Raw genomic sequence first — 27,184 nt, 5'->3', positions numbered from 1 at the left:
ATAAATAAAATCTTTAAAAAATAAAAAAATAAAAACCTTCAACAGTGCTAACTCTGGAAAAACAAGTCTATGTACCCTTAGTAAAGAGGATGAGAAAAATGGTCAGATAATTGAGAGAATTAGCTGCAGGAGATTGAAATGATCATTAGAACACGTGTCTCACATCAACATCACGAAGACCACATCCTCTGACCATAAAGCAGTCGAATCATGACCAGTAAAAGCCAACTGACCAAAAAAAGCCTTATCATGGAGCACACTACACCCCAATCTGAATTAAATGAGGTCTAAACGATGTTCATGTTGGAGAGACCATCTGGATGTAAATTCTAACAAATCTGCTACGTACTGAAATTCACGTGGCAGAGTTGCAAGGGCACAGAGGGGGATTTTCATCATCTTGTAGGATTTTATTAGAGAAGAAAAACTGGTGAATCACAAATTTTGGTCCCAGTTGAAGGATGAAATGATGTAACAGCAGCAATCTTAACATTTACTGTGTTTCTCTCCAACTATGTACTCATCTTACAGAAGGCTTTCTTTTATCTATTACAATCACAGTACCTCTCTGGCTGTAACTTAAGGAGTAAGTGTTCAAAGGGGTCTTTCCCACATTCCTTACTCTGCAGTGTGAGTTCTTACAGGGATAATGTTGGGATTACGTTGAGACAATGTTGAAGGCTTTCCCACATTCCTTAGATTCATGGCATTTCTCTCCTGTGAGAAGAAATGTCTATTGAAGATGAAAGAAGAGGGCGCCTGGGTGGCTAAGTCCATTAAGCATGGGACTCTTGATCTCAGCTCAGGTCTTGATCTCAGGGTCGTGAGTTCAAGCCCCAGGTTGGACTCCATGCTGGGCACAGAGTCTGCTTAAAAAAATATTACTAGTTAATAAAAAACGAAAAAGTCATAAAGCTGGAAGGCGTAAAATCTTTCTAGACCTTACCTTCACAAGATGTGAATACGTAAATGTGTGAATTCTCACATTTTCATCCTTCAGGGAAGACTTGAGTTCCCTTAACATGTCCTTATGTGCTTGGTATTTTGAGAAAATGAATGAAGCTTTTCTCACATTCCTTTCATTCACAGGACCCCTCAACTGTGAATTTTAATTTTTAGTCTATTTATTTTTAAAGCTCATTTATTTATTTAAACAATCTTTATGCCCGACATGGGGCTCAGACTCACAACCCCGAGATCAAGAGTCGCACACTCTCCCCATTGAGCTGACCAGGCATCCCTCAACGGTGAGTTTTCAGATGGTTTTTAAATCTGTGAGAATTGGTGAAGCCTTTCCCACATTCCTCACATTTATAGGACTTCTTCCTAATGTGCTTTTTTAAGTGTTTGTTAAGGTGTAAGGTATATCTAAAGGCTTTCCCACAGGTCTTGCATTCATAAGGTTTCTCTCCGGTGTGAATTTCCATGTGTTTCATAAGGAATGACAGATGCACGTAACTTTTCCTACAATCTTGACATATATATCTCCCCTCTCTGGTCTTAGTCTTCCTGTGTGAGTCAGAATTTGCAATGTGGACAGAGGTTTTCTCACCTTGATTCTTCTCATGATTTGCCTCTGCCGTATCGGGTTGCCTCTGCACATCATGGGTTGAGCTATTTTGGAAGGTGATTTCACATGGATTAGACTCGTAAGTCTTCTCCTTCATGGGAGTCTTGCATAACCTAAGGGAAATGTCTTCCTCAAAGGTTTTTCCAAATGGATCCCATTCATGGATGTCCACCCCCCTGCAGACATTATTATATGTCTGAAGAACATTGTTCTGACAGTCAGTCCATATTTTGGACTCTGGCTCCATCTGATGTCCTACAGATGGGGTTGTCTCAACACTCTGCTGCAAGACTCTATCATTTTTGTTGTTTCTGTAGATCTTTTGATGACTGGTTAGGGCAAGATTTTGTTTCAGAATATCTGAGCCATGTTTCTGGATACGGTTTCCTGTAGAATCTCTCCATGAGCTAGGCAGAGAGTCGTCCCTCATATCATGAGAGTCATGGATTCTAACCGGAGACTCATCTTTATCGTGTACAGTGGCAACTTGCTTCAACTTTTGCTCCCTTTGCGTGAGTGGTTCGTTTGTTTTGTGGCATTTCCAGTCTTCTCCCAATTGGGACGGCCGGGAAGCATGGCTCACAGTGCACACTCTCTTTGCTTCAACAGGTGTCTTTTTAGCAAGAATGTCCGGCTGAGGGGTTGAGTTTTTGGTTTGATGTTGCGTTAGCAAATCTGAAATAAAGGGACACAAAAGTTAAGTTCTTTGTTGACAGTTAAGGTGGGTTGGAGATGCTAAAACAGGCAAACGCCCATGTGGGTTTCTTTTCAAACATTCACTCAGCGTATGTGAGGGGGATGTGAAAGGGAAGGAAGACCAAGCAAGCGAAGCAGAAAGACATCAGGGATTTGGGCCGCATCAGGAGCTTGACGATGGTGATGGGTTCTGTGGGGATTAAGAGCGTAATCAGGAATGCCACGTGGGCAAGAATGGGACAAAGAGTCTGTCATGGACCGAATTTGTGTCTCTTACAAAACCCTATCTTGAAGCCCTAACTACCGCCATGGGATGGTATTTGCAGGTGGGGCCTCTGGGAGTAATGGGGTTGAGATGAGCTAGGACAGTGGGGTCCCCATGATGGGACTAGCGTCCTTACAAGAGCCGGGGAACAGAACTCACTGTCTCTCCACCATGTGAGGACACAATGAGAAGGTGGCCATCTGCAAACCAGGGAGAGAGACCTCACTGGGAACGAACCTGCTGGCTCCTTGACCTGGAACTTTCCAGCCTCCAGAATGTGAGAGAAATGTCTATGTGTAAGTCACCCAAGCTGTGGTGTTCTGTCATAGCAGCCCTAACAGACCAAGACAGAGTCCATGTGTAATTTTAAAGATGAAGGGGCAGGGCCCCTGGGTGGCTCAGTCGGTTAAGCATCTGCCTTCACCTCAGGTCATGATCCTGGGTCCTGAGCTCGAGCCCCACATTGGTATCCCTGCTCAGTGGGGAGTCTGCTTCTCCCTCTCTCTTTCTGCCTCTCCCCAGCTTGTGCACTCTCTCTCAAATAAGTAAATAAAATCTTAAAAATTAAAAAAAATTGCAATTAAATTCACTTAATATAAAAGTAACCATTTTAAAATGTACCCTTCATTGGCATCAAGGACATTGGCCATGTGGTGCAAAGAGCAACTCTACTCAGTTCCAGGACATCTCCATCACCCCAAAAGGAAGGAGAACTACTAGACCATGAAGCGGCCACTCCCTGTTCTTCCCTCCAGCCCTTGGTAACCAGGAACTGGCTTTCTGTTTCTATAGATTTGCTTATGCTAAATATTTCATATAAATGAAATCAGGTAATACATTGTCTTTCGTGTCTGCCTTTTTTCACTTAATATGATGCTGTGTTTGAGGTTCGTCCATATTGCAACCTGTTTACCATATTTCATTTGTACATTCATCTGTTGATGGACAGTTGGTTGATTCCCACATTGTGGCTGCTGTGGGGTGTGCTGCTATGAACACACCTGTATCTGTTGGAACATCTGCTTTCAACCCCTTGGGTAGATACTAAGGAATGGAATTACTGGGTCACACAGTAATTCTACATTTAACTTTCTGAGGAGCCACAGCTGTTTTGCACATGGATGAAACGGATTCTTCATCAGCATTTCCACATTGTAAAATCCTTCCTCGTAAGGATTCATGTCTGCCCAGCAGGCAGGTGCACAAGGTAAAATTTCCCTGCGCCCTTCCCAGACCAGCTTCTTGTTCCAAGTGGGAGACCAGACTCAGTTTGCCTAGTTGAGATGCCCGGTCACGGGAAACGCAACAGTGCATGACTCAAGAGAGTAGGGCCAGGGCTTACTACGAAATAGGGGTGCACATTGTGGTCTGCAGGGTTCTGGAGCTAAGTAAGTGTGAGTAGGGAGCAACAAAGTGGTCCCTCTGTTTTCCTCATGAATGCACTGAAATGCTCTGTTCTTCATGTTCATCCACCTAAGGACCTCCCGAGGGCTGTTAATCAGGAAGAGAATAAAAATGCAATGCAATGGACAGATTTCCTGTCTCATGGGGTGAACTCTAGTCCACCCCTTGGGGGGCGGTGGCCCAGTCTTGGTTATTCAGCAAGTCCCATCTCATTTCTCAGCACAGCTCTGGGAACCCAGCAAGGGGTCTGACTCGCATTTGTCCTGGCCATGAACATGTCTGGGAGGGTGGGATGCTCACCCAGAGAGGCCAGGTTCCTGCAGTTTTCCAGCATCACGTCTCTATAGAGAATTCTCTGCCCGGAGTCCAGGAGGGCCCACTCCTCCCTGGTGAAATTCACGGCCACGTCTGTGAAGGTCACAAGGTCCTAGAACAACACACCCATTTGGGGGCACTGTTACGAGCTGAAATGCGTCCCCTCCCAAGATATGCCAATGTCCTAACCCCCAGGACCTGTGAATAGGACAAGATTTGGAAAGAAGGTGGTTTGAAGATGTGAAAGAGGTACCATGAGGGGGCACCTGGGTGGCTCAGTCAGTGGAATGTGTGACTCTTGATCTTGGGGTTGGGGGTTGGAGCCCCACATTGGGTGTAGAGGTTGCTTAAAATCTTTAAATAGAGGGGAAAAAAGCTTAGCAGTACAAAAGATCTGTCTAACCATTTGCTGTTAAATCATGGAAAGTGTGAACACGCATAATACAGGGAAAAGGATATGCAATCAAGCCTTGACCCACCATCCACCTGTTTCCACCCATCCCCACCTCTCCCATCCCCCTTCACTGCCCTTCTCCTATCACATTATTGTCAACAAAACTCCAGCTATCATAGCATTGCATCCTTAAATATGTGCATTTCCTATCTCTAAAGCATGAGGAATCTTTTAAAATGTGGCCACAAGGGCGCCTGGGTGGCTCAGTGGGTTGAGCCTCTGCCTTCGGCTTGGGTCATGGTCGCAGAGTCCTGGGATCCAGCCCACATCGGGCTCTCTGCTCGGCGGGGAACCTGCTTCTCCCTCTGCCTGTATCTCTGCCTACTTGTGATCTCTCTCTCTCCCTCTGTCAAGTAAATAAATAAATAAATAAATATCGGTCTCCGAAGACCCCCATACGATATTTGGTCACTTGAGCCTTTTAAAATCTGTAACACTAGCTGCAGAAGAGTGCACAATGAGCTCCTTTTCTCATTTTCATGAATTAAAGGAAAAATAAGGAACCTTGAAAAGACAGGCAAGGATCTACAGAAGTGGCTGCTTCCGGGCAGCCAGGAGCCTTGAACAGAGCGAGCAGGGCAGATGGAGGAAGCCTTCAAGGTCTACCCCAACCAACCTGCAATTTTTTAAACACACTGATCTATTATTACATATTCCAGAAATACATTATCAAGCGAAATACAACCTACAATTAAATAATTTACAATGCAATTGATGAGGTTGGCTTTTTTTTTTTTTTTAAGCTTGAAGTCATCTTTTCCAACTAAAATAAAAATTCCTTCCACTGGAGAGATTTAATTAATGGCTTTCATATTTCAAAATTCCCTAGGGGTGCAAACGATGTGCCAGATGTCAGAGTACCCACATCTTCTTAAATACACTGATTCTGGGGGACGTGGGTGGCTCAGTCGGTTAAGCGTTTGACTTCGGCTCAGGTCATGATCCTGGGGTCCTGGATCGAGCCCCACATCGGGACTCCCTGCTGGGTGGGGGGAGCCTGCTTCTCCCTCTGCCTCTGTCGCTCCCCCTGCTTGTGCTCTCTCTGTCTCTCTCTCAATCTCTCCCACAAATAAAGAAAGAAAATCTTTAAAAAATATATACCGAATCCATTTCTTAAGAAACAGACATCCATCCTACTTCGGCTTCAAAATGTCAAACATTTATGTGGGGTCCCCAAGATCCCCTCGCATTCACTACTCCAGGGTTCACGCGAACTCGGGTTTTCAAAAAACAAACAGAAACACGACCCTCAGTATGACAAAGTTACTAAGAGTCTGGGCAAGCTGGCGATTATAGGCAGCCCCGCCACCGTGAACACAAGGCTGCAAACCCGCCCTACCACTCATCAGGTGAAGAGATCAGACCTGGAGGAAACCAGCAGCAAAGTCAAAAGGACTCTTCCCCCCCCTCCCCGCCGCCCCCCTGGCTTACTTGTTTGCTAACTCACTGATAAACTTTGTTCCCTAAAAATCACAGCCCTCACAAATGCTGCTGTTTGACATCCTATCAGTAAGAAAAGTACATCCCACTCCTGCCTGGGGGGAGTCCTGAGTCACATGGACCGGGAGGCAGCCTCCAACGGCAACTCTGGGCAGACCTTCAGATAAGGGGTTTGGGACACAACATTCCACCTCTATGTGACCTTGTAGTTTCCAAGGGACAGTCCGGTCCAGATCATTCCTTTGCACGCAGTTCAGCCTGAGCCTATCTAAGCCAGCATGCCGTTACATTTACCCTGAATTCCATCCTCCCCCCTTCCTCCCATCCCCCTCCCCGCCCTGCACCTCTTGATCCTGTAAGGAATGAATGCCTCCATCCCTTCATTTGCAAGGTTCCTCTCTGGGGTGGTTCTCTCTCTGTCCTTGTAACAAACCCATATAACTGGGGCTCCCGGAGAGTCCCTGTTGATCTCAGACACCTTGGGGTTTGGAACGGTGGGAAAAGCAAAAAACAAAACCAAAAGAGAATTCATAGTTCTGGCTGGGCTCAGGTAAGCAGGTAGAAGGAAAACATCCACATCAGGTGATGAAACACGTTCCCACCGCTGCCCCGAGCTTCCCTGGAAACAGACCTTCCTGGAGTCGGTGAAGGACAAACAGGCAACTTGTTGAGACCAGGGGCTTTGATCCTGACCACTCCCTTGGAACTCCTTTCACCTTGGCCTTTTATAAATGCCCTCAACCGAGACCTCAGTTCCCCAAAAAGGAAGAACTGCTCCCGGACCCTACTCAAATCCGGCAACCCTCTCCCCAGAAGAGAACCCCAATGGCCATCCCCTCGATCTGATTGTGCCCAGAATTTTTCAGCTCGCCCTAATCACAAAGGACTCCAAGACTTACATGGATCCAAACAGCAGCCCTTCTCCCCGCCTCCCCCCCCCCCCCCGCCCCGCTGCAGCCCCACCTGCACCGCAGGCTGGTGTCCCCCAGCTCCGGCCAGGGAGTGCCCCCTGGGGCAAGGTGAAAGGCGCATTTAGGGCTCGACGCGTGGGCCACTCTCGGCCTCTTCTCTCCTCCGGGACGGAGAGAATCAGGCTTCCCCGGACAACAGCTCCCTACTCCCCGGAACCCGACCCGGTTCCCCCAGCAGTGTGGACTCCGCGACAACCGCGCACACTCACCATCTCAACCACACCGACTTCGGGACCGGCCTGCGGGCAGCGCAGCCTAAGGGCTCGTTCCCTGTGCGAGGCAGAGGGTTGCAGGGCTGCGGACAGGAGGAGTGGGACTGTAAAAATAACTAAAGAAACAAATAAAACAAAACGACGCCCCCCCGCCCCCTCCCCCCAAGGAAGGATCGACGACAGAGACTCGTCCGGCCCAGGCCCTTTGTACCTGCTTCCGGACCCCCTCCTCAAAATGGATGGTTTGAGGGATTGGGTAGGGGCAGGGGGAGGAGGAGCCACAGGAAGGGGATCCCGGGACCTGCACCCCTGCGGGACCCTGGGACTCCCCCCCCCCCACCCCAGGGTCCGCAGAACTTTCTCCCCAGCCACTTCTGGTCCTTGGGGGCGCCCGGAAATGAGAACCACTTCCCAGCCAAAGGAGGACTTCTCAGAGCTGGAAAAGGACAGTGTGGCGGAAGGTCCCCGGTTTCCCTCTTGGGCCCCCCTCCCTCTTTTCCTTTTGCAACCTTCCCCACGCGGTGAGCGCTGGCTGACGGATAGCTACAAGGTTTGCGCGAACGGTCCTCCGAAAATACTATTCTGACCGTTACTGGGATTGAACCAGCGACCCTCCGGAGAGGAGCAGGAGCGACCTCCGCTCCCAAATTCCAGCGAAAGAAAACAGCCGCCTAAAATTCAGCCGGGGAGGGTCCCGACCCAGCTCCCCTCGCTGCCGTCAAAACGCCTGGATCCGGAGTCACGTGATCTTCAGGCGCCCTGCGAAACCCTTCGGTGGGATAAAGCGTTTAACCTCAATTGGAGAATTTATTCTGGATGGGCCCCGACAAGACCTGATTTACATGCCCCCTCCTCCCGCCACCCTGTCACCTCCCCTCCACTCTCCGGTCCTCGCCCTCCGCCCCTCCCCCAAAGACTGAGGCCAGCCCAGCCCGTTCCTCTGACTCTAGAAAAGAAGGGCAGGGAGCCACAAAAAGTCCATTAAATCAATTAAATTTGTCTTAAATGTCTCATTTCTAGTCATGCCATTCTACTCTAAAGCTTTCACTGTCTAATACTAATATATACCTAAACTCCTAAACTCATTTTTCAAAAAATAATCTCTACGCCCAAGGTTGGGCTCGAATTCACAACCCACCCCCTCGCCAGATCAAGAGAGATCAACAGTCCCACGCGCTCCGCTGACTGAGCCAGCTGGGTACCCCCTAAACTCGTTTTTTAAAAAAAAAATACTTCATTATTTTTAAAGCGGTATTAGGTTTACAATAAAACTTAGGCGGTACAGAGATTTCCTGTATCTCCCCGGCCCCAAACATGGTCTCCTTCCTTATCAACATTACTCTCCAGGATGCCTTTTTTTTTTTTTTTTAAACCAGAGATGAACTTACATACAGTAATCAGCCAAAGCGCATAGTTTGCCTTGGGGTTCACTCTCGGCAGTGTACACTCTAGGGATTTGGACAAATGTATGATGACATCTATCCACCACTGTAAATTCACACCGAGTATTTTCACTGTCCTAAGAATCCTCTGCGCTGTCTCTTCCTCTCTCTCCCTCTACCCCCACCTACACTACAATCAGTTTCTGTCGTGATAAAATATACATAACACATGAACCCTTGCACTATTTTAAGGGTCTGGTTCAGTGGCATTAAGCCCATTCCCACCGTTGGGCAATCATCCCCACTGTCTGACTGCAGAACGTTTTTCTCTTTCCAAACGAAACGTCTGTATCTATTAAACACTAAATCCTGCCAATTGCAAGAAAACCGACCTTTATTCACCATAGCCTGGGAAGGAGTCTTTCCGATTGCTCTGAAGAGGTCCTCCAAAGCTTGTTAGCTGCAGAAGGGAGAGGGGTATCTGCTTGCAAGCATTTCTCTAAGTACTTGAGCATCACAAGGTATAACTTGTTACAGTTGTTAAAATTAAGGTTTACCGATTTCAACTGAGACACAAGAAAGACCCTCAGGTCATCTTAATACATTATGTTTTTTATCTGATTGTTTAAAAGTGTTGCTTGTATGCCTCTGTTTAACTGTTGTTTATTTTTCTGGTTTTGATTCTTCCTTGAGGTCACTTGAGAGGGTCACGGAAGGCTGACATCAGTCACTTAGCACAATTTTATTTTACTTTTTATTTTATTATATATATATGTATATATATAGTTTTATTTTATTTTTATTTTTTAAAGATTTTCTTTATTTATTTGGCAAACAGAGATCACAAGTAGGCAGAGAGGCAGGCCAAGAGAGAGGAGGAAGCAGGCTCCCTGCGGAGCAGAGAGCCTGATGTGGGGCTGGATCCCAGGACCCTGGAATCATGACCTGAGCCAAAGGGAGAGCCTTTAACCCACTGAGCCACGCAGGCACCCCTACTTTTTATTTCTTAAAAATATTTTATTCTCTTAATATGCCTGAGAGAGAGAGCGTGCGAGAGGGCATGAGCACAAGCAGGGGGAGCAACAGGGAGAGGGAGAAGCAGGCTCCCCAAGGAGCAAGGAACCAGATGCAGGATTCGATCCCAGGACCCTGGAATCATGACTGGAACTGGAGACAGACGCTTAACCGACTGAGCCACCGAGGTGTCCTAACTTAGCACAATTTTAGTTCATGTCCCCATTTCCTTTTTCCTCCAGCCCCTAATAACCTCTACTTGCCTTCTGCCTCTATGACTCTGACAATTCTAAGTACCTCATAGAACTGGAATCATATAACACTTATCCTTTCGTGTCTGGCTTTTTAATTTAATTTCTAAAAAAGATTTTATTTATTTATTTGACAGAGATCACAAGTAGGCAGAGAGGCAGGCAGAGAGAGAGAGAGGGAAGCAGGCTCCCCGCTGAGCAGAGAGACTGATGCAGAGCTTGATCCCAGGACCCTGAGATCCTGACCTGAGCTGAAGACAGAGGCTTAACCCACTGAGCCACCAGACACCCCATTTTATTTAATGTTTTCAAGGTTCATCCATGTCACGGTGTGTATCCATGCTTTGCTTCTTTTTAATTGGTGAATAATATTCCACTATAAGATTACACCACATTGATTTATCCCTTCATCCATTCGTGGAATGTGGGTTGTTTTCCCCTTTGGGTTTTTGTGCATTATGCTATAAACACGGGTGTTCAGGGGCCTCTGGTTGGTTCAGTTTGTGGAGCGTGGGACTCCTGATCTCGAGGCTGCGATTTGGATCCTCAGGTTGGGTGTAGAGATTGCTTAAAAAAAAAGTCTTAAGAGGGGCACCTGGGGGGCTCAGATGGTTAAGCATCTACCTTCGGCTCTGGTCATGATCTCCAGGTCCTGGAATGAGCCCCAGATTGGGCTCCCTGCTCAGTGGGGAGTCTGCTTTTCCCTCTCCCTCAACCCCTCCCTTTGCTTGTCCTCTCTTTCTCAAATGAATAAATAAAATCTTTAAAAAAATTTTAAGAAAAAAGTGGGCGTACAAATACACAAAATTTTTTTAAGTTAGTGTTTTATTTTGTTTTTTAATTGCCTTGGAAATGTAGGAAAGCATTGCATTTCCTTTTTTTAAAAAGATTTTATTTATTATTTGACAGAGAGACACAGAGACAGGGAACACAGGCAGGGGGAGGGGGAGAGGGAGAAGCAGGCTTCCCGCTGAGCATAGAGCCTGATGCGGGGCTCTATCCCAGGACCCTGGGATCATGACCTGAGCTGAAGGCAGATGCTTAATGACTGAGTCACCCAGGCGCCCCTTTAACTTAGTGTTTCAATGTTATAATTTATTTTAAGACTTCTGCTTTCCACTCTTCGGTATCATTATACTTAAAGCACATTTCTATAAGCTCTGTAGTAAGTGAATTTTTATTTTTATTTTTTAATAACTGAATCTTAAAAAATCCCATCTGAAAAACTTTGTCTTTGAATTGGAGTCAATCCATTTATATTTAATGTAGTTACTGATATAACTGAATTTAAATCTGCCATTTTATAATTTAATTTATATGTTCTCCTTAATGTCCAGTGTTCCTTTTTTTACTTTCTTGCCAAATCTTGGGTTATTTTATAATCCCTCTCTAAATTATTCAATCTTTAAAATTTTTTTTCACTTACCCTAGAGATCTCAAAATATATATTTTTTTAAAGGATTTTATTTTTAAGTAATCTCTACAACCAACACTCAGGGCTCGAACTCACAATCCCAAGATCAAGAGTCACACGCCCCACTTACTGAACCAGCCTGGTGTCCCAGAAAATACACTCTTGACATAAATATCTAGCATATGATTATACATCAAAGATAATGTAAAGACCTTAGAATTTAAATTCACTTACTCCCTCACAATTTATAGGCCTACCTGTGTTATGTGTTTTGGAACAGTTTGCATTTTAAATCCTATATGATGTTATCCTTGTTGTTTTATACAACCAACATTAATTTAAATTTCCCTTGATATTTATTCTTCTCTTTGTGTCTTTGGTCCTTTCTGCATCTTTTTGTTTCCATCTGCATTCCTTTTCTTTTTTTTTTTTTTTCCCCTTAGTGTAAGGCAGCTGGTGATAAATTCTCTAAAATTCTTGCCTCAAAATGGTCCATTTCCTTCTTATTCTTAGGGATATTTTTACTGAGTATAGAATGCTGGGTTGGTACTTTCTCCTTCACACTTTCAAGACATCACTCTGAACCTTCTCTGTGGTCCGATCTTTTTATTGGGAATTCAGCTGTCACTATCATTTTTTATTCCTTTAAAGGTAAGAGGCTCTTCTTAGCTCCCTCCCCAATACAGCCAAGATTTTTAAAAATAGTTTATTTTATTTATTTATCTTTTTAAAGATTTTATTTATTTATTTGACAGAGAGAGAGATCACAATTAGGCAGAGAGGCAGGCGGGGTAGGGGTGGGGAAGCAGGCTCCCTGCTGAGCAGAGAGCCTGATCCGGGGCTCGATCCCAGGACCCTGAGATCATGACCTGAGCTGAAGGCAGAGGCTTAACCCACTGAGCCACCCAGGCGCCCCTAATAGTTTATTTTTAAGTAATCTCTGTACACCCAACCTGGGGCTCCAAATCACAACCCTGAGATCAAGAGTCAGATACTCCACTGACTGAGCCAGCCCCCCTTTCCTTTTCTTTTTTATATCCCCTTCACTTATACGTCACACATCATTTTGGATTTTCTTCCCTTACCAACCCTCTAGGTCTTTGCTCTTTACTTCAACTGTGTATAATCTGAGATTATTCATAAAAATGAATAAAAAATTAGTTCTAAAGATGATTTTCATCTCATGCATCACCCCAGACTTTCTCTGCTTTTGCAGGGAGCAGCCCTGGGGGACCCCGTGTGGCCATTAACGCTGTCGTGTGTGCAAACCAGAACGTGGGAAGGTGTAAGACTCTCAGCATCATCTGACTGAGGGGTGACGGGAACCAGTGAGGAAAAAGCCGCAGCCGTTTGCCCTCTTGTTGGAGCCCTTCAGGGTACGTTCTATGTGGTTCCTCAAAAGATGTCCAGAATTGCCGTTGCACTGCTGTTTAAAGAGGGAACCAGTTTGATATTCTAGCCTTGGCTTGGCTTCCCCCCTTTTCCTATTTCATTTTCCCCAGTGCCCCCACATTTGTTCCCTCTGTTCAACTTTTCCCCCAAATAAACTACCTCCAGGTAAGTCTTTAGGGCAGCGCAAGAGCTCCCCCTTCTGGCCGCCTGTCTCCATTTTCGTGAGCTTTCCCTTTATGCATTTTCACAAAATAATGACTTCAGAAATTCTCTATCCCTAGAGGGGTGCCCCCAGTGGCTCCTAGAGTTAAGCATCTGACTTGATCTTAGCTCACAGTATTGATTTCAGTGTCCTAAGTTCAAGCCCCCACTTTGTGCTCCAAATACTTTAAAACAAACAAACAAAAAACTACCCCTGGAGCACCTGGTGGGTTCAGTGGAGGGTCTGAGTCTGAGCCCCACGTTGGGTAGAGAGTTTCCCTAAAAAAGAAAAATAACCACACTTCATGAAATTGTACACTTCCAAGCCAAGATTGTTATGTTAAAAGTATTGCTAGCGTGCCTTGCTAAACTGGTTTCCTGGTTCTTCCTGTTCCAGATTCCCCCTGGAGGTCACTTGAGATGTCCCAGGGATCAGATGCACAAAGGATCAGAATTTGCTTTCCCCATAATCATTTTGCAATATATGTGTCTACCAAATTGTAGGGGCCAAGGGCAGGCCACCCCAAAAAGTACCACTTTGGTATATTGATTATTTAATTTATTTATTTATTATTATTATTTTTTAAAGATTTTATTTATTATTTATTTGACAGAGAGAGATCACAAGTAGACAGAGAGGCAGGTAGGCGGAGAGAGAGAGAGAGAGAGGGAAGCAGGCTCCCTGTCAAGCAGAGAGCCCGATGCGGGACTCGATCCCAGGACCCCGAGATCACGACCTGAGCCGAAGGCAGCGGCTTAACCCACTGAGCCACCCAGGCGCCCTAATTTATTTATTTTTAAAGTTATCTTTTTAAAAAGATTTTATCTATTTATTCCAGAGCGATGGAGAGCATAAGCCAGGGGAGGGACAGAGGGAGAAGCAAACTTTCCACTGAGCAGGGAGCCCAACTCAGGGGCTCAATCCCAGGACCCCAACATCAGGACCTCAGCCCAAGGCAGACACTTAACTGACTGAGCCACCCAGGCGCCCCTATTTCTTTTAAGCTTTTTTTTCTTTTTTTCATGTAGTCTCTATACCCATTGTGGGGCTTGAACTCACAACCCTGAGATCAAGAGCCACACACTCTAAGGATTGAGCAAGCTAGGCAGCCAGGTTTGTTGGTTAAGAAACAGCCATTACGGGGCGTCTGGTGGCTCAGTGCGTTAAGCCTCTGCCTTCGGCTCAGGTCATGATCCCAGGGTCCTTGGATCGAACCCCGAATCCGGCTTTCTGCTGAGCAAGGAATTGCTTCCCTGTCTTTCTCTCTGCCTGCCTCTCTGCCTACTTGTGATCTCTCTCTCTCTCAAATACATAAATAAAAATTAAAAAAAAAAAAAAAAAGAAACAGCCAATGCAAGGACACTCAAACCCTCCTCTGTCCGGCTGAAAGCTGGAAATAAATCTTCCATTTGAAAGATACCCTCCCTGCACTAAGATGTAAAAGGACACCCTTATCATAGGATCCGGACTTTAAAGCCCAGAACAATGTAAAAATAAAACCTGTTCCTTTTCTCCTGGTCTACCTTGGCCCTAATTCCTCTTCAAATTCCTTCTACGGCATTTGCACCATGGGGCCCTTGGGTGGCTCAGTCTGTTAAATGTCTGCCTTAGGCTCAGGTCATGATTACACCATCCCAGGATTGAGTCCTGTATTGGGCGGGGAGACTGCTTCTCCCTCTCCCTGTGTCTGCTACTCCCTCTGCTTGTGTCCTTTCTCTCTTTCTCAGTCAAATAAATAAACCTTTGGGCGCCTGGGTGGCTCAGTGGGTTAAGCCGCTGCCTTCGGCTCAGGTCGTGATCCCAGGTCCTGGGTTCAAGCCCCACATCGGGCTTTCTGCTCAGCAGGGAGTCTGCTTCCTCTTCTCTCTCTGCCTGCCTCTCTGCCTACTTGTGATTTCTCTCTGTCAAATAAATAAATAAAATCTTTAAAAAAATAAATAAATAAATAAATAAAATCTTTAAAAAACAAACAACAGAGGTGCCTGGGTGGTTCAGTGGTTAAAGCCTCTGCCTTCGGCTCAGGTCCTGGTCCTGGGATGGAGCCCCGCATCGGGCTCTCTGCTCAGCAGGGAGCCTGCATCCTCCTCTCTCTCTGCCTGCCTCTCTGCCTACTTGTGATCTCTGCCCCGTCAAATAAATAAATAAAATCTTAAAAAAAAACACAGAAAAACAAAACAAAACAAAACAAAAACAACAAAAACCAACCCCCCAAACAAATTCCTTCTGAATCAAAACTCCCAAACACCTATTTTCCTTATCCTATAAATTCCTCACAAATGTATGGTCTCTTTGCTTAAAAAAAGGATACAAACTGCTTGCCTTGGTCATTTCTCTAGGTCTCAGTTTCATTATGGGCCTTTTGTGAATCCACAACACAAATCTGTTTTCTTGTTCATCTGTCTCATGTAAATTTATTTATTTTTTTAAAAAAGATTTTATTTATTTATTTGACAGACAGAGATCATAAGTAGGCAGAGAGGCGAGCAGAGAGAGAGGGGGGAAGCAGACTCCCTGCTGAGCAGAGAGCAGGATGTGGACCCTGAGATCATGACCTGAGCCGAAGACAGAGGCTTTAACCCACTGAGCCACCCAGGCACCCCTGTCTCATGTAAATTTAATTCTTAGTCCAGTTGGAAGGCCTTTCCTTCCCTATAAAATCATGATGATAAGGAGAATGAAGGGAAGAGAAACGCAGATAAAATTAAATCCCACTGATAAATATCTGAGGCAGATTGAGGACAGTCCTCAAGGGACTTGTGGCGGCCTTAATGTAAATGCTTGGCTGGAGACGGAAAGCAACCTGACCTTAACAATCCCCAGGCCTCCAGGACCCTCTAAGACTTGTTTAATGAAGGGAAATCCCTTAAGAGACTGTGTGACCTCTACCTGCCTACCCCCAACTCAAGAATATATAATCATTCCCACCTTAACACCCTCATGCAGTTTCTTTCCTTCTTTTTTAAAGATTTTATTTATTTATTTGTCAGAGAGAGGACAGAAGCATGGAGAGCAGCAGAACAGGCAGAGGGAGAAGCAGGCTTCCTGCTGAGCAAGGAGTCAGATGTGGGGCTCAATCCTGCAGACGCTTAACCGACTGAGCCACATGCAGTCTCTGCCCACAGGTCCTGTCCCCAGGCTATAATAAAAGCACCTTCTTTGTACCATAAAATATCTCAAGAATTCTTCCTCTTTTTTTTTTTTTAAGATTTTATTTTTAAGTAATCTCTATCTCCACCATGGGGCTTGAACTCACAACCCTGAGCTCGAGTCCCTGCTCCACCAATCAAGCCAGAATTCTTTCTTCACTGTTGAACTCAACTGCCCAGCATCAATTACGTTGTACACCTTAAACTTACCAATATTATATGTCAGTAATATCTCCAAAAAGGTGGGGGAGAAAAAGGAAATGCCACTCCAGAATACGTCACTTTGGGGGTAAGGATTATTTTGAGCTGAAGGCAATCGAGAATGGGTTCATGCAAGAAGAGCTCTCTCCTTCCCTTAAATGACTGAAAGCAAACCATAAATTTCTCTTTGGGGAAGGTACCTCTACCCCCTGCGCTCCCCTGCCCCCAGCTCTGTACCAGGGAGAGAAAAAGGACTCTTATTGTGGAAGGTGGGGGAGTCAACACAAAGACTAATTTGCATAAATTGACACTACTAAAAGAGCCCGTATCTTCCATTAGCGCCCCCCCCCCATTTCCTAGTCCCCTCCCTCACTAGGTCTTCTTCCTTAAGGTCCAAACCCTCTTTCCTACTGCTCGAGTTTCACTTCTTTCCAATGAACTACCGAGCACGAAACTATTAATAAAAATTCTGTGCCTTTTCTCCCATGTATCTGTCTTTTGTTATTTAATTTGCAGGCCCCTGGTGCTTAACCTGATGTGGGAAAGAAAGGCAAAAGAAATGTTAAATTTCCCCACTACCTATAGCCTGATAAGTCCTTGAAACAGGCAGAGTGACCTTCCTCTAGAAATTCAGCTACCTTGATGTTAACACTTCGCTAAGGGCAAAGGACAATCTTAGCCTGACCCTCAGGATCCTTAAAGTCTACTTTAACATGTAAAAATTCCTTTGGAAACTTCCTTTATCTCTACCCTCAAGATACACGTTGGCACATATCCCCCAAGCACATGGCCCACCAATGTACATCTGAAGGGTCTCATGACTAAGGTTTTATTAGATGGTAATAAAAGATCTTTTCCCAACAATAGGTAGCCCTCATCGAGATCCTGGAAACCTTGCTTCCAAAATTCCTTAGAGACTTACACTATCCCCAACTCCCTCCCAGCTTGAAAGTATATAATAGGCCACTCCTGTCCCCAGTGCCGCTCCTTCTGCCCAAGGGTCCTGTCCGTGTGCTTTAATAAAATCACCTTTTGGCACTAAACACACCTCAAGAATTCTTTCTTGGCCATCGGTTTTGAACCCTAATGTTTTTTCTACATCAAACCTAAGAGGGAAGAGGCGAAGTCTTTCCTCCTCATTGTGGGAAGATAGTGCAAGAAAACACAAACACCACAGATCCGGTAACTCCGTTCCTTAATGACACTTAAGAAATGGAAAATGATTTTGTATCATCCTATGGCCTCCTTGATTTGAAAGTGATCCACTTTGAAAATAAAATGCAGCATAAAAGAAGCCGGAAGTTCCCCCAAGGCAGTTAAGGATTTTCTCCTCTATCCTGACATTCCAAAGCAGGGTCTTTTCGTATCTACGTTAATTGATCTTGCTTTATGCATGAGGGCTAAGTTTTATTGAAAAAGGAGTTGGGGGGGGCACCGGGGTGGCTCAGTCGGTTAAGCATCAGCCTTCAGCTCTGGTCATGGTCTCGGGATTCTAGGATGGAGCCCCATATCAGGCTCTCTGCTCCGCGGGGAGTCGTCTTCTCCCTCTCACTCTCTCTGGGCTCTCTCTCAAAAAATTAATAAAAACTCTTTAAAAATATATAAGAGATATATGTGCGGTCTTTGTTTTGTTTCGGGAGGCAAATTGATGCTCGGAGATTGACTTTGTCTTTGCCAGCAACTTATTTAACACAGGGCCACTGCGAGAAATCCTAGTAAGTTCGCAAGCCAACAGCATATAGGTTAATGTCTCCAGGAAGCCAATAAAGAAATAACACAGGGGCGCCTGGGTGGCTCAGTGGGTTAAGCCTCTGCCTTCGGCTCAGGTCATGATCCCAGAGTCCTGGGATCGAGCCCCGCATCGGGCTCTCTGCTCAGCGGGGAGCCTGCTCCCCCCCCCCCCCCCCCGCCTGCCTCTCTGCCTACTTGTGATCTCTGTCTGTCAAATAAATAAATAAAATCTTAAAAAAAAAAAAAAGAAATAACACAGTCTAAACCAATGGCAGATCAATCACACCAGTTCCAGGCAAGGGGAGATGAAAGGGAATAAAGTCGTTCAATTGAGGTGTATTTTTATAGCCGTTGTACTCCGGTGAGCTGACGCCCATCTGCTAGGACAAAAGCCAAAGTCCCCTGAGGCCAGAGCTCTCTCTTGCTTAGCACCTGCGCGGACAGCCTTTGGGAGGCGCTGTTCCGTCTCCACCGGTTGGGAACCGAGGTGCCTTGACCTTAGCAGAAGCTAATCGTCCAAAGGTCCTCAGAGTCCTTAAGCTAGCTACTTAGAGCAAACAGTCTCCTTGCCCAGATGCAACAGTTTCCACTGATCTAAACGTCCCCGGTCACCAGTTGCTTTTACATTTTTATTGATAAAGCCCCTGGCGGGTTTCCTCTGAAGCTAAGCTACAGAGAGCTTCCCAGTGACAACGGATGACATGACCACATCCTGTCCTTCACTCTTCGAGCAAAATGACTTTACTTTTTTTTTTTTTAAAGATTTTATTTATTTGATACAGAGAGAGAGGGCACAAGCAGGGGAGTGGCAGGCAGAGGGAGAGGGAGAAACAGGCTCCCCACCCACTGAGCAGGGAGCCCTACGCAGGGCTGGATCCCAGGATCTGGGATCAGGACCTGAACCTAAGGCAGTCACTGAACCAACTGAGCCACTCAGGCCCCCCAAGACGATTTTACTCTTAAGAACAATTTCATTTTGGGGGACCCCTGGCTGGCTCAGTTGGTACAGCACGTTGATTCTTGGTCTCAGGGTCATGAGTTCAAGCCCCACGTTGGGCCTGGAGCTTACAAAAAATGGGGGGGGGGACAATTTCATTTTTGTCATAAATAAGTGGGATTTGAAATCATATCGAGCTGATCTACATCAGCCTTCTATCCGGTGGGGCACAGAGCTTCTAAAAATCCTTGGAATTTCCCATAAGGCTGATAAATGTGTTTTTGTTATGCTAATGAGGCGACTGCCAGAAAGCCCAGAAGGATGTGGATGGTTGCCAGGGGAACCAACCCCGTGTTCAGAGGGTTGGAACTTTCACCCAAGGAGAATCCGTTTCCTTCCTCGATTTCCCTACGCCTAGAGGCTGCTTGGATTCCCTGGTTATGGCCCCTTCCTCCATCTTGAAAGTGAATCTACCCACCATGCTTCCACCGTGACGTCTGTGACCAACACTCCTGCTTCCCTCTCAAATCTACACAGACCCTGGTGATCCCACGGATCCGCTCAGAAAATGCAGGATAACCTTCCATCTCAAAGTCTTCATTTTAATCATCTTGGCCACCCATCCCTTTCGCCATGTGTGGGGACAGATCCACAGGTTTTGGGGGTCAGGGCATGGGCATCTCTGGAGGGCCATTATTCTGGCTACCGTAACATGGTAATGAGCTCCAAAGACATTTCTATTAAATGCTTTAATTAAATTTACATAAAGATTGAGAAATACAGGATCAACAAAAACGAGCCAGGAATGTGAGTGGGAGAAAAGCCAGGACCTGTGGATCACACAGGGGAGAGAGAAAATCGGGACCGCATCAGAAAGCAAAGGCGAATTTGTCTTCCTGTGGATGATTCTGACGATGCGTCAAGTCCATGATAGATCTGGACGCGTATATCTTCCAAATGCACGAAGCATTTATCTGTCTTCACAAAAGAAAAAACCAACAGAGACAGGGGAGTAGCTAAAATGCCAAAGAAAGTAAATGTGCATTTGAAAAATTCTCACGGGTGAATCTCTCTACACAAACTCTGGGGGAAGGCAGCTACTCCAACAGCGTTTTCTTTCTTTTTCTTTTTTTAAAAAGATTTTATTTATTTGACACACACAGAGAGAGAACACAAGCAGGGGGAGTGGGAGAGGGAGAAGCAGGCTCCCCACTGAGCAGGGAGCCTGATGCGGGGCTGGATCCCAGGACACGACCTGAGTGGAAGGCAGATGCTTAAACACTCAGCCACCCAGGTGCAAGTTTAAACTTGAATTTAAATTCAAGTTTCTCAGTTACACGAGTCATATTTCAAGTGCTCACTAGTAACAGCTGGCTCGTGGCTTCTGCACTGGACAACATGGATGGGGCACATCTTCATCACTGTAGAAAATTCTATTGGACTGCACTATTCTAGATATAATCTTGGCTCCTGTTTTTGATTATGTGATGGTGACAGAGGCTTTTTTTTTTCTTTCGCTTTTTTCAATTTTCTGACTTTCTTAACTCATCACAAAAAAATGACATCTACTTCCTAGTTAGATTTTACCCCCACACGTGATGTTTCTGGAATCGGGTCTGACACTAGATCCTCAAAAAAAAAAAAAAATTAGCTGGGATTTCCCTCATGACCCCAGTCCCAACACCATGGCCAAATGCAGCCATAGGGGTGATCATAGCAAAATTGTTTAAAGATCCAATCTGTCTCATCACTCAACCTTTTGCCCCCCAATTAATTGGTAATTCCAACTCTTTCCGAAGTTCTTACTCTCCAAAGTATAAATTCCCAGAAATTCACTGATTGACAAATCTGCCATACTACTGATATGTGGCCAAAGAACACTGTGTTATAATGGAAACTCGGAGGCAAACATATACTCAAGAAAAAAGGAATTTTTTTTGGTGGTAAAAATCCAGTTATTTGGATAAGACGTGAATAATATTTTCTGGCAAGAAGCACTGCAATAAAATGGAATGATCTAGAACTCCCAAATTGGTCCCTGGTCACCAGGCACATTTTCTTGCTTGGGCTCATCTCAGAGTCCTAGAATTGAGTCCTGAGCCCAGTTCCCTGTCCAGCGGGGAGCCCGCTTCTCGCTCTCCCTCTGCCGCTCCCCCTGCTTGGGCTCTCTCTCCCTCAAATACGTAAACCTTTCTAAAGATAATTAAAAAAAAAAGAAGATGGTATAGTATCTTACCTGTCTCACTGATTCTAATGATATTTTTGAGTGAAACAGGCATTTCCTTCATCCTTGCTTTGAAATGCTCATCATCTTCAGGGTTCAGATTATGGCCCTTGCCTGGAATCAGAGGACAACATTCTTGTTCTTCTTGTTCTCCTTGTTCTCCTCCTTCTCTAAAAAAAACATTTTATAGTAATCTGTGTACCCAATGTGGGGCTCGAACTTACAACCCTGAGATCAAGAGTCACATGCTCCACCCACGGAGCCAGCCAGGCACTCCTGGAGGATAACATTCTGAGTGGTTATTTCCCAGATGTGAAATGGAAAGCCAGTTCCCAGAGAAAAGTAGTTCTTGGGACATCAGTATTTGAGCAGTTCACAGAGGGTGGGAGGCTTTCTAGGCATGGGCCAAGACCCCTTCATGGGGTCCTACTGTACCTGTAGCCGAACTTCGGCTACAAGAGTTCAGACCAAGTGGGAGGACACCATGATTCCCAGATGTGCAAGGTCTGAACGGACACATCACCTCCCCCTCCCTGCCTCCTGCAAACCAGTCCTGGGGAATTAACATCTGACACTGCTCTCTGCTTGGAAGGATGTGTTGGCCACTGAGCAAGGACCTTGGCAGTCATATGAAGAAATGTATCATTCATAAATGAAGTCACTGACGATGATCATTTTTTCTACCTTTTCCAAAATCTGAACCTCACTATAGGGATCACTAACACAACTTTCTGATACGTCCTGTGGGTGATTTGGACATTTGAAAACCATCCACAATCTTGGATATTATCACCCCAGTTTGGGTTCCCATTGACGTTCTCCAAATGGTGAATCCTACCATAAGAAACACCAAAGCATATTTCTCAAATGCCCTGCGGGATAATGTGGAGATCTCGTCTACCAAATGTGTGCTTAATTAGGAGGGTTGCATGTTAAAATCTGATCAGAATGCGTGTCCTAGGGCAGCGATTCCAAACCTTGCCCTCGCATTGGCGTCACCTTTGAAAAATTCCCAAGATCCCGAGAAACTCACTCCCCAGGTTTCCTTAAAAAGTTAAATGGAGAGGCACCCGGCTGCCTTAGTGGGTAGAGCACACAACTCTTGATCTCGGGGATTGTAAGTTCAAGCCCCACATTGAGTGTGGACATTACTTTAAAAAAGAAGTCTATGGGGACACGTGGGGGGCTTGGTCGGTTAAGCATCTGCCTTCGGCTCAGGTCATGATCTCAGGGTCCTGGGATCAAGTCCCGCATCAGTACCCTCGCTCAGCAGGGAGTCTGCTTCTCCCTCTCCCTCTGCCTGCTGCTCCCCATGCTTGTGCTCTCTCTAACAAATAAATAAATACAATTAAAAAAAAAAAAGAAATCTATGGAGCACCTGGGTGGTTCAGCTGGTTAAGCACCTGTCTCTTGATTTCAGCTCAGGCCATGATCTTGAGGGTCCTGGGATCCAGACATGTAAAGCCCATATTGGGTTTTACCTGGGCATGGAGCGTACGTAAAATTCTCTCTCCCCCTCTCCCTTTGCCCCTCCCCATCCCATCTCTCTCTATAAGTTATGGTGGGGGGAAGGAAATCTAAAAAACCGCCCAAAACCCAAGTTAAACAGAATTTCCATGACTCAGCAATTGTACTCTTAGGTACATACCCACGGGAAATGAAAACAGGTCTTCATAGAAAAACTTGTACATGAATATTCATAGTAGGACTATGAAGATAGAAAGCCAAAAGGTAGAAACAACCCAAAGGTCCATGAGTGAGTAAACACAACGTGCTTATCGATACAATGGAATATTATTCAGCCCGAAAAAGGAATGAAGTATTGCTATGTCCTTCCACATGTATGAACCTTATGCTAAGGGAAAGAAACCAGTCATCAATGTCCAGAAGAAGCAAACCATAGAGACGGAAAGCAGATTAGCGATTACCAGGGGCTGGAGGAGGGACATATGGGGAGTTTCTTTGTGGGGACAACCTCGGGAACCACTGAATTAAGAGGATTATGTTACTAAGTTCTTGACTCCTTTGGGAGACGGCCAAAAGACAAATTCGAATTTGAGATAATCATAAAAATAATCAAGAGTCCATGAATCAGCTGTATTATGTCATTTTCAACAGTTCTGGACTCCCTATTTATTTATTTATTTATTTATTTATTAAAGATTTTTATTTATTTATTTATTTGACAGAGAGAGATCACAAGTAGGCAGAGAGGCAGGCAGAGAGAGAGAGGAAGGGAAGCAGGCTCCCTGCTGAGCAGAGAGCCCGATGTGGGACTCGATCCCAGGACCCCGAGATCATGACCTGAGCCGAAGGCAGCGGCTTAACCCACTGAGCCACCCAGGCGCCCTGGACTCCCTATTTAAAGTTTGCTTTAAAATTTACATTTAGGGACGCCTGGCTGGCTGTCACTGGATCTGTGGACTCTTGATCTCTGGGTTGGGAGTTCAAGCCCCACGTTGGGTGTAGATATCACTTAAAAATAAAATGAAAAAAAAAAAACCCACAAAATTTACATTTAGTAAAATTCATGCTTTTGAGGATACAGCTCTGAGTTTTGACAACGCAGTTTCAAAGCCACTGCCAGACAGAAGGTAGGAGGGACTCTGACGCAGTGGAAACGTTTTCTTGGGCTGCCCCCTTGTGGCCATCTTCCGTCCTTAGTCCTGGCAACCACTCATCTATTCTCTATCTCCCCAGTTTTCCTAGAACTTGTCCTAAACACAGTACCACAACGCAAAGGCTTTTGAGACAGGGTTTTCTTCCCCTGGGTAGGAGGCATGTGAGATTTGCCATATGCATGACTGTTTGAAAACTTCATTACTGTTTATTCTGAGTAACATACTAGAGTTTATCCATTCAGCCACTGAAGGACCTTTGGGTAGTTTCAAGTTTTTGTGGTCTAAACATTCCCATACTGGGGTGCCTGGGTGGCTCAGGTCATATGATCTCAGGGTTTTGGGATGGAGCCCGCATCCGGCTCTCTGCTCAGCTGGGAGCCTGCTTCTCCCTCTCTCTCTGCCTACTTGTGATCTCTTTCTCTGTCAAATAAATAAATAAAATGTTTTAAAAAAATAAATTAAAAAATTAAAAAAAGAAACGGTAAAGAAAGAATTCTAAAATAAGGCAAAATAGAAATCATAAAATATATGGTAGAAACAAATCAAAATGTATCAGTAGTGACACACACATGATATTGTCCAATTAATGTACAATGAAAGTCAGATAGGGAAAAATAAAGGTTTCATTTTGTTTACCCGGAAAATAGAAAGCACAAGGCGACAAACATATGTACTTTTTTTTTTTAAATAAAAGGAAAATTGTAACATGCAAATTTAGGGATCTTTTGCACTGAAGCCAATACGACCATTGAATGCAATCTATTCAAAGCACCGCCCTCCCTGTCCCCCAGCCACACTTACAAGCGAAACTCCCAAGTGTCTGCACTTGACCCTGAACTCTCTGTTTCTGGTGGTCTCGGTGCCCCACATTGTTGGAAAGTAGGCACCAAGTCCAAAACACTTTCTTCTCTAGCGAGACCACAACCCACATCCCAGACAGAGCCCGGAACACTGGCTACCCCCTGCTGAGTCCGCCAAGACCTCCGGTGGGTGCAGAGGCAAACCTCTTACGTTCTTCAAACCCCTTAAAGGGCCCAGCCTGACAGGAACTCAGCTGATATTTCTCTGGGTGTCCGGCCCCTCTCCTCCCTGGGAGAGTGAACCGATTCTGCCCCGTTCGTTGCTCCGCTCTCTGCGCAATCCTTCGTCACCTTTGTCACTGGCCAACCTCATAATGGTACCCTATATTCTTCTATTTTTATTCTATTTTATTTTTAAAGATTTTATTTATTTGGCAGAGAGAGAGAGAGAGACAGCGAGAAAGGGAACACAAGCAAGGGGAGTGGGAGAGGGAGAAGCAGGTTTCCCGACAAGAAGGGAGCCCTAAGTGGGGTCGATCCCGCGATCCTGGGATCGTGACCCAATCGGAAAGCAGACGCCTAACGACTGAGGCACACAGATGCCCCTATTCTTCTATTCTAAAATTTATTTATTTTAAAAATATTTTATTTATTTATTTATTTATTTGACAGACAGAGATCACAAGTAGGCAGAGAGGCAGGCAGAGAGAGAGAGGGGGAAGCAGGCTCCCTGCAGAGCAGAGAGCCCGATGTGGGGCTCGATCCCAGGACCCTGGGATCATGACCTGAGCGGAAGGCAGAGGCTTTAACCCACTGAGCCACCCAGGCACCCCTAAATAAATAAAATCTTTAAAAAAATAAAAAATAGAGTTTCCTTGTCATAATTATAGTATTACATGCACAATTCAAAATTATGAATATCACCAGCATAAACATTAATGTAAAAATCATTATTATAGAAACATTTGCCTTTGAGTATCAGTGCGGGGCCTGTCTGGCTCAGCCCCTAGAGCAGGTAACTCTTGATCTCCGGGTTGTGAGTTCGTGCCCCACGTTGGGAGTAGCAATTACTTAAAAATAAAGTCTTGCAAGATAAAATAAAATAGAATCACAGTAACCCCACGTCTCCCTGGGAGAGCATTAGGTTATAAGTAACAGGAGGCAGGATTTCTTCATTTAACAAGGGGAGGTTCATTACTTCTCACCTGATTCAGCCTCCGTCCCTTCCCTTTGGGGTCCTCCTTCTCCAAAGGAACGGAATTTAGAGCAGCCTGGGGATGTCGGAGCCAACAGACCCGCCTTCTCCGTTCTGCACCCTGGGGAGACTGAGGTTTAGCTGGTAAGCACAGCCGGAAAAGAGCAGGAGGTGTGGCCTTGGGGGAGGGAGGGACAAACCAGAGTGTCTATCAGCTGTGGATTGCCTCCCGCTGACTGCCTACCTCTTTTTTTTTTTTTTTTTAATTTCTTTTCAGTGTACCAGAATTCATTGTTTATGCACCACACCCAGTGCTCCATGCAATACGTGCCCTCCATAATACCCACCACCAGGCTCACCCAACTTCCCACTCCCTGCCCCTTCAAAACCCTCAGATTGTTTTTCAGAGTCCATAGTCTCTCATGGTTCATCTCCCCCTCCAACTTCCCTCAACTCCCTTCTCCTCTCCATCTCCCCATGTCCTCCATGTTATTTCTTATGCTACACAAATAAGTGAAATCATATGATAATTGACTTTCTCTGCTTGACTTATTTCACTCAGTATAATCTCTTCCAGTCCTGTCCATGTTGATACAAAAGTTAGGTCTTCATCCTTTCTGATGGAGGCATAATACTCCATAGTGTACATAGACCACATCTTCCTTATCCATTCGTCCGTTGAAGGGCATCTTGGTTCTTTCCACAGTTTGGCGACCGTGGCCATTGCTGCTATGAACATTGGGGTAGAGATGGCCCCTCTTTTCACTACATCTGTATCTTTGGGGTAAATACCCAGTAGTGCAATTGCAGGGTCATAGGGAAGCTCTATTTTTATTTTTATTTATTTTTATTTTTATTTTTTTAAAGATTTTATTTTTTAATTTATTTGACAGAGAGATCACAAGCAGGCAGAGAGGCAGGCAGAGAGAGAGGAGGAAGCAGGCTCCTTGCTGAGCAGAGAGCCCGATGCGGGGCTCAATCCCAGGACTCTGAGATCATGACCTGAGCCGAAGGCAGTGGCTTAACCCACTGAGCCACCCAGGCGCCCCGGGAAGCTCTATTTTTAATTTCTTAAGGAATCTCCACACTGTTTTCCAAAGTGGCTGCACCAGCTTTCATTCCCACCAACAGTGTAAGAGGGTTCCCCTTTCTCCACATCCTCTCCAACACATGTTGTTTCCTGTCTTGCTAATTTTCGCCATTCTAACTGGTGTAAGGTGGTATCTCAATGTGGTTTTTATTTGAATCTCCCTGATGGCTAGTGATGATGAACATTTTCTCATGTGTCTGACAGCCATTTGTATGTCTTCATTGGAGAAGTGTCTGTTTATGTCTTCTGCCAATTTT

The 27,184-nt window shown here is 45.3% G+C and overlaps 1 protein-coding gene across 12 annotated transcripts; it reads right to left on the bottom strand.

The window, feature by feature from the left end:
- Positions 1-25,963, bottom strand: ZNF114 (zinc finger protein 114). Of its 12 annotated transcripts, XM_047711471.1 has the most exons (7): positions 25,848-25,949; positions 21,234-21,335; positions 9,102-9,169; positions 7,915-8,096; positions 7,325-7,410; positions 4,236-4,362; positions 1-2,245 (listed from the first exon to the last, which is right to left on the bottom strand). In XM_047711471.1, exons 5-7 carry the CDS (start codon positions 7,325-7,327, stop codon positions 1,242-1,244), a joined length of 1,134 nt encoding a protein of 377 aa, XP_047567427.1. In that variant the 5' UTR covers positions 7,328-7,410; positions 7,915-8,096; positions 9,102-9,169; positions 21,234-21,335; positions 25,848-25,949; the 3' UTR covers positions 1-1,241. The 12 variants fall into 12 exon arrangements, with proteins under 12 accessions (XP_047567427.1, XP_047567422.1, XP_047567421.1 ...); XM_047711466.1 differs by lacking the exon at positions 7,915-8,096; XM_047711465.1 differs by lacking the exons at positions 7,915-8,096; positions 9,102-9,169 and having other exon boundaries at positions 25,848-25,963.
- Between the last annotated feature and the right edge of the window lie 1,221 nt (positions 25,964-27,184).

The sequence above is a fragment of the Lutra lutra genome, chromosome 17, assembly GCF_902655055.1.
Source record: "Lutra lutra chromosome 17, mLutLut1.2, whole genome shotgun sequence".
Lineage (NCBI taxonomy): Eukaryota > Metazoa > Chordata > Mammalia > Carnivora > Mustelidae > Lutra > Lutra lutra.
This window is presented reverse-complemented; position numbering and strand designations above follow the sequence as displayed.

Bases quoted from the DNA above. Each gene is read 5' to 3' on its own strand.
- ZNF114 (XM_047711465.1), bottom strand. From the start codon at position 21,285: ATGAAGGAAATGCCTGTTTCACTCAAAAATATCATTAGAATCAGTGAG. The intron at 4,363-7,324 runs GTGAGTGTGCGC...GTGTTGTTCTAG, and splicing joins AAGTCGGTGTGGTTGAGATG to GACCTTGTGACCTTCACAGA. The intron at 2,246-4,235 runs GTGAGCATCCCA...CCTTTATTTCAG, and splicing joins CAGGAACCTGGCCTCTCTGG to ATTTGCTAACGCAACATCAA.